Source organism: Penaeus monodon, chromosome 10, assembly GCF_015228065.2.
Source record: "Penaeus monodon isolate SGIC_2016 chromosome 10, NSTDA_Pmon_1, whole genome shotgun sequence".
Classification (NCBI taxonomy): domain Eukaryota; kingdom Metazoa; phylum Arthropoda; class Malacostraca; order Decapoda; family Penaeidae; genus Penaeus; species Penaeus monodon.
The window spans coordinates 32,950,383-32,956,720 of NC_051395.1; the positions used below are offsets into that span (position 1 = coordinate 32,950,383).

The 6,338-nt window shown below is 41.1% G+C and overlaps 1 protein-coding gene across 1 annotated transcript in view; it reads right to left on the minus strand.

Moving 5' to 3' along the window:
* The window catches only part of LOC119578024 (SLIT-ROBO Rho GTPase-activating protein 1-like), a gene marked incomplete at both ends in the record, with an annotated part of 4,382 nt that extends 254 nt beyond the window's left edge, over positions 1-4,128 (minus strand). Inside the window, 9 exon segments of the mRNA XM_037925737.1 lie at positions 3-215; positions 470-627; positions 767-885; positions 1,016-1,318; positions 1,500-1,721; positions 1,919-2,047; positions 2,336-2,557; positions 2,672-2,837; positions 3,945-4,128. Coding sequence (XP_037781665.1) covers positions 3-215; positions 470-627; positions 767-885; positions 1,016-1,318; positions 1,500-1,721; positions 1,919-2,047; positions 2,336-2,557; positions 2,672-2,837; positions 3,945-4,128 — 1,716 coding nt within the window.
* Between the last annotated feature and the right edge of the window lie 2,210 nt (positions 4,129-6,338).

A 6,338-nucleotide genomic window follows, 5' to 3' on the forward strand; every position in this document is an offset into this window, starting at 1 on the left:
ACGAGCAATCTCCATAAATTGGTCAAAGAAGACTGTAGGGAAGAGCGGTTCTCTGAGCTCCCGCAAGTACAATTTCAGGACACCAGCAACGCTGTTAATGTCAGATGCATCGGTAACATCTGCCAGTGGGTCTTCCATTCTCTCAAATGACTCACGGAAGTTGTTGATTTCCAGCTGCGACCCTGACACTCGGAAGATCCCTTGGTGGTGCAACCCTGCAATATAAGAACATAATTATCAGTGTGTGTTACAGAGTAAAGACATACTGTAATTGGTACATATTTCTGAATATTTTCAATACACAAAAATGCCCTGTATTTTTTCTTGCTAATAGCACTCTGGTCCATAAAACTGTAACGAAGTATGTTTGACACAAGTTTTAAATGACATCACAAAATAAATTCTGACCTCCCAGAAGAACAATGAACAATCCATAATACTGTATAAAGTCACTCTTGTGAACACTAACCGTAGAGATTGATGACTCTGATACAAGACTTCATTATTAATGGAATATCTTGACTTGTTGCCTCCAGGTACTCCTCTAATGATCCACCAAACAGCTTGGGTTGGCCCATCAGCGGGTTGCGCCCAATTCGCCTTCGGCGTGGTTTGTTCACAAGGTTCCTGTTGACAATGTTTTTTCGTTTTATTCTCTATCTACATTTAACTGAATAATTCATAAACTTCTTGAAAGCAACTTTATATCCAAAGAAAATAAGCTCTGTGATTAGCTGACATCATAAAAGCTTTAGTTCTTATTTACCTTGTTGGAGTGGGTGAAGAAGTTGTATGAGTTTCGTCTCCTAAAGCCTTACGCATTAATTCATAACGTGCTTGTAATCTGGTTATCAGGTTACCTCCTAAGACATACTCACGGAATTTCTGGAAATCAGATTATAAATATATATCCCTTTTACAATAACTTGTATCATTTTATATCCACATAGTGATAATTTAAACTTACTACAAACACATATGGGATACAAAAGTCCAGTTTAATCATATTGCTTACCCCTAAGTAGAAATCTTCCGTTTCTTGTCTGTCTGCTTTCATTTTAATCAGCATAGACTCAGGTTGCTTGTTATCTGCACGAGGTTCGTCAATGAAGTAGTGCGCACAGTCATAGTCCCTCTGGTTGATCATCTCCATCAGGGTTTTTTCAGCTGTTTCGATGGTCTTCCAAGTTTCCTCTGATTCTGTTTTGAGGCTTGTCAGTCTCGAGACTAGGTGTGCATACCGTTTCTCCATCTCCTCTTGCACTTGCCGATTAACTACCACCTGGTTCACTTGTTTTGCACTGGCATCATCATGAGTCTGGAAAGTGCACCATGTAAGTGCCTGCCATTGATTCGGGGAGAGGGAAGGTAAGGTTCACTTCCCTATTTACCATACATTTAAAAAAATCTACTACAACTACAAGAGACCTGAACAAATAATAAAGAAGCAGAATAGATGAAGAAAAGGCCATAAGGGGTTAACTAACTGTCTCGCTCACCTCATCTCCCTTATGGCCTTGGAACTCAAACTTCTTAGGGAGCATGAAGGCCGCATTGTTCTGCTCTAGGAATCTCTGCTTGTCTAGGCGAGAATCAAGGTTGTTGATGGTTTTGTTCAACTCGTCAATACCACTCTGCAAGCTCCTCCTGACACATTCTTGTCCGGACACATGTGTGAGGAGAGCACGGGCTATGCTACTATGAAATCCAAAGTCCATACACTGGAAAAGAAAAATATCATTAAAATTAAGCCTTGGCAGAGATGAGAAAGTTAATAAGCATCCATATAAAGAATTAATCAAGCTGGCAAAGAACCATCACTAAAAAACAAACAAATAATTCATATCAACATTATCAAGCCAGTAAAGAACCATCATTAAAAAATTACCACAGAATAAAAAGATTTCAAAACACTCACATCAACAATATCTGATAAGTCCTCTACAAAGTACTTATGGATGGCAGCATTAGCAGAGTCCATAGAAAGGATGTACTCGTTGCGGGCTTTCAGTGCCTTTAGCTTAGCGTCCATGTATTTGTTGCTTCTCTGAAAGTGCAATTAAAGAGACATTAAGGTTTTACTTCTTACACTGGAAGGGCCATCAACTCTTCTACATGATTAACTGAATTTGCTAATTCATGAAAGCAATTTTCAGGTAAAAAAGATCATGACAATTCTAGGAATCAATCAAATCGAAACTAAAAAAATGGGGAAAATATGATTACCAAAGCAATCAATACATAAAACTGTTCAGCAAGGTATAGAAATTTTTATTTAAACAAATTATATATACATCTAACATTCAATAAAAATATTCACAGAGCAAGATCTTACCTTCTGAATCTCCTTTTCGATCATACGGAATTTCTTGCTCTTTTCCAACTTTTCCTTGGGGATGGCCTGTTCCAGCTTGGTCCTCTGGGCTTCAAAATTCCTCAGTTTGGTCTCAGCATTCTTGAATTCTGTCTGGTAAGTGTGGTAGGTGCGCATGGTGGTGTGCAACTCATGCAGTACCTTAAGCAGCTCTTCATGACTCTCGTAACCAATCTCTCGACACTGTATGCAAGAAAAAAAAAAATTAAAATAAGGCTGTCCTGAAGGTGTAAATGGAACTTTTACATAATCCATTCTCATAAGTGAATAATAAGGTATCACTAACTAATGACACACCCTTTTGTAGATTCTCTGCAAGTCATCCTGCACTTGTGTAAATCGTGGAATGATGTTGTTGAGGTAGACGTCAGCCATGGCTGCCTGGTCCCGTGCATCTTTTCTTGTTTGGTTTACTAGAGAATTCCAACAACTGTACACACTAAACAACTGCAGCTGTTCACGCCTGAAAAGAGAAGAACATGTTCGCTAAATGTTTGTTTATGTCTAAAGTTGTTAAGAGACTTTATAATCAATGTAGAGATGTTGCACCACTATATTTCATTACTTAATTTTTGGAGTTAAAGTACCAAATGTAAGTATCAAGTGAAATATTCACAGCGATACCTAAAACAATGCAAATCTTGTATGGCATTAAGAAATTTCACATGTACAATTAATTATGTGTGTTATCTTGGAAAGAATTACGTGAAGTAATTCAATAAATGAATTTAAAATTCCTGTTTACTGACTCCTACATCACTAATATAGAAATATTCTATCATAAATCTTAGGAATCTATGCTGAAATCACATGTGAAAATCTATTTTCACACTAAAGCAGTTTCATCTGAACAGAAAATCACGGACTTCCTTCTGGTATCAGATACAGATAGGGAGTCTTTGTTTCTTCTTCTCTTTTAACATAGTTTAAAGTAAATGCATGAGGGATGCAAGGACTGGCTCTAGATAGCCATAGGAAAAACATCAATACAAATGCACTATGCCATTTTTATCCAGACACAATGAAGTAATCTTAGCTAAGCAAATCTATCTTGAAGAATGCAACTTTTTTTCAGGGTGATAAGGAGCAATGGCAATGACAAGGGAGGATCATATATCCCGTACTATTATATGATGACTGATGATGATTGATGACATGATGACGATTGATGATGACGACGATTGATGATGATGACGATTGATGATGATTAATGACTGATGATTGAATGATGATCATGACTGATGATTGATGATGATGATCATCACTGATGATGATGATGATCATCATCATCATGACTGATGATGATGATCATCATCATCATCATCATCATCATGACTGATGATGATAAAAATAATGATGATGATGATGACAATTGACGACCAATGATGATTGATGACTGATGATTGATGATGACTGCTGACTGATGATTGATGATGACTGATGATGATGATGATGATGATGATGAAGATGACGACGACGACGACGACGCGACGGCAATGATGATGATTTACAAATTAATCCTACTCCTAATATCAATTTTAAACACAATACCAAAATCCCGTGCACTGACTTGATGCGCTGCTCCTTGTGCCTGGCCTGCAGCGACTTGGCGAGCTTGTCGAGCTTGGCGGCGTAGTCCTGGTGCAGCTCTGCCCTCCGCCGGAACCAGTCTTGCAGTTCCGCCACCAGCGCCGTCTGCGTGTCCACGCGTCCGTCCAACGCTCGCAGCTGTTCGTTCAGCTGCGACCGCAACTCTGCCGGAAGAGAAGGGAGAAGTCAGATATGGATAGAGTCGGGGGGGGAGGTCAGATATGGTTGGGGTCGTCTGAGGAGTGTGGGGGATAGATGTATGATATGTAGGTGTGTTGAGACTCTGAGTATCGAAGATCGTTAGGTTTGGGGTGAGAAATGGGCAACGTGATTCGTACTGCTCTTGACAAATTTTAAAGTTTGGCTTGATTCTATTTGTAACAATGGATATTCTTGGTGTGACATACTGTCTGTTTGATTTTGCTCACATATGTCAGCTGGTGCTGACTCGGCTGAACCGAGTCCTTACCCGCAGTGGTGCCCAGCCACAGCAGTGACCTCCAGGCGACAGTTGCAACTTTTCGCGCCTGGGCGGGGCGCGAACCGCCGACCCCTCGGATGAGAGGCCGGCCCGTTACCACTGTACTAACCCTACATGTGTAGGATGTGATAAGAGATATAAAACTGGAAACACGTTTTGAAGCTGCTTATGGTACTACAGATATGGCATAAAATTTGAATACTAATCTATATTTCAGCCAATAAATCAAGGACAGTGCACATCTGTCCACAATTCTTCGAAAATATTTTTTAAATAGGACTCGGAAAACATCGCATCCATGCACAAGCTCAACGAGAGTCAACGGTTAAAATATTCAACAGACATTACCCCAGCAGACCTACATGAAATTGTTATCTGCGCCGGAATGATAGCATTCGAGAAAACAGTCGGTTTCGCACTAAATCTCCCACTTAACCATCATTTTCCCTCCGCGGCGTCCATTTGTAATCGTATTTACTGAGCCTAGTCTCCCAAGACGGCGAGATGAATTGGTAGTTAGCGAAGGGAGAGAGAAAAAAAAAATAGAATGCCATTATATGTTTTTTTTTCTCTCTGGCTGTGTGCACGCATCGCGGCTCAGTCACTGCCACGCTCTCTGCTACGTGGACTGCAGGTGCGAGGGGGTGGGGGGGGATAGGGGGAGACGAACAGAAGAGGGGAGGGGAGGCAAGGAGAGGAGAAGAGAGAGGGAGCAAGATGAGGAGTAGAGAGAAGGGACAAGGAGAGGAGAAGATAGAAGGGGCAAGCAGAGAAGAAAAGAAAAGAGGAGGCAACAAGAAGACAATGAGAGGAGAAAAAATGAAGACGCAACAAGGAGAGGAGAAAAAAAAAGAAATACAACGAGAGGTATGGACTGAAAGTGTGAGGCGATGATAAGAGAGGAAAGGAAATAAGATATGAGACTGGAGAAAGGAGGAAAAGTGAACACACTATGGAAGAGACGAGGTGAATACGTGGGGGCGGACAGAAAGGGCGATAAAAAGATACCCACCTCTACATTTTTGTCCTTACGTATAGAGGAAAAACTTAACAACAATAATGGCGATAGACATACAAAAAACTTTGCAAATACAGAAGCTTTTGCCTCATCCCTGCAACGTGCAACACGACCCTGGCTTACCACTTTCTCTGTCTGCGACCCTTCTGACGGTGGGAGGGCGAGGTCAGTCTTACATTACGCCAGAAGGGTTGCGAAAAATACTCTTAGAAGTTCTATTTCATAATGAAAACTCCATGCTCTTAAGTATTCGTCTTTGCAGGACTAAAACAGTTTCTTTTTTGTTTTTGTTTTTCTTCTTTGTGTATCCGCTAGCTTACGTGTGTTTTTGTCTTTGTAGTTATTTCTCTCGCCTCTATGTTCCCGATACGATAGGGAGGGGAAGAGAGGTGAGGAGAAAGGGAGTTCAGGGGGCGAGAAGTGGAGGGAGAAATAGATAAATAGAGAAGACAGAAAGATGGACAGAAAGAGAGAGGTTTCGTATACACACTTTCTCCTAATGCAACACTTTTTCACTTGTATTATCCATCTAGTATGTCTTTTGCATTATCTATCTTACTGGATCTATCCATGCTGCAAAAGATTGGGGATTTAATTTGAACAAGTGGCGCCCATGGCATCTCAAGGATTCTTCTGTCTCTTCATCTTCCCCTCTGCCACCCCCATTCCCCTCCCAGATTACGACAACCACCACAACTAAATATTTACATAAAGGAGTTGCGTGGACAGTTCTGTGAAACCATAAAGACTAACTATTTATGCTGGATTTCCTCTCCCCTCCTCTCCCCCCCCTCTCTCTCTCTCTCCCCTCCCCCCCCTCTCTCTCTCCCCCTCTCTCTCTCCCCTCTCTCTCCTCTCCTCCTCTCTCTTCTCTC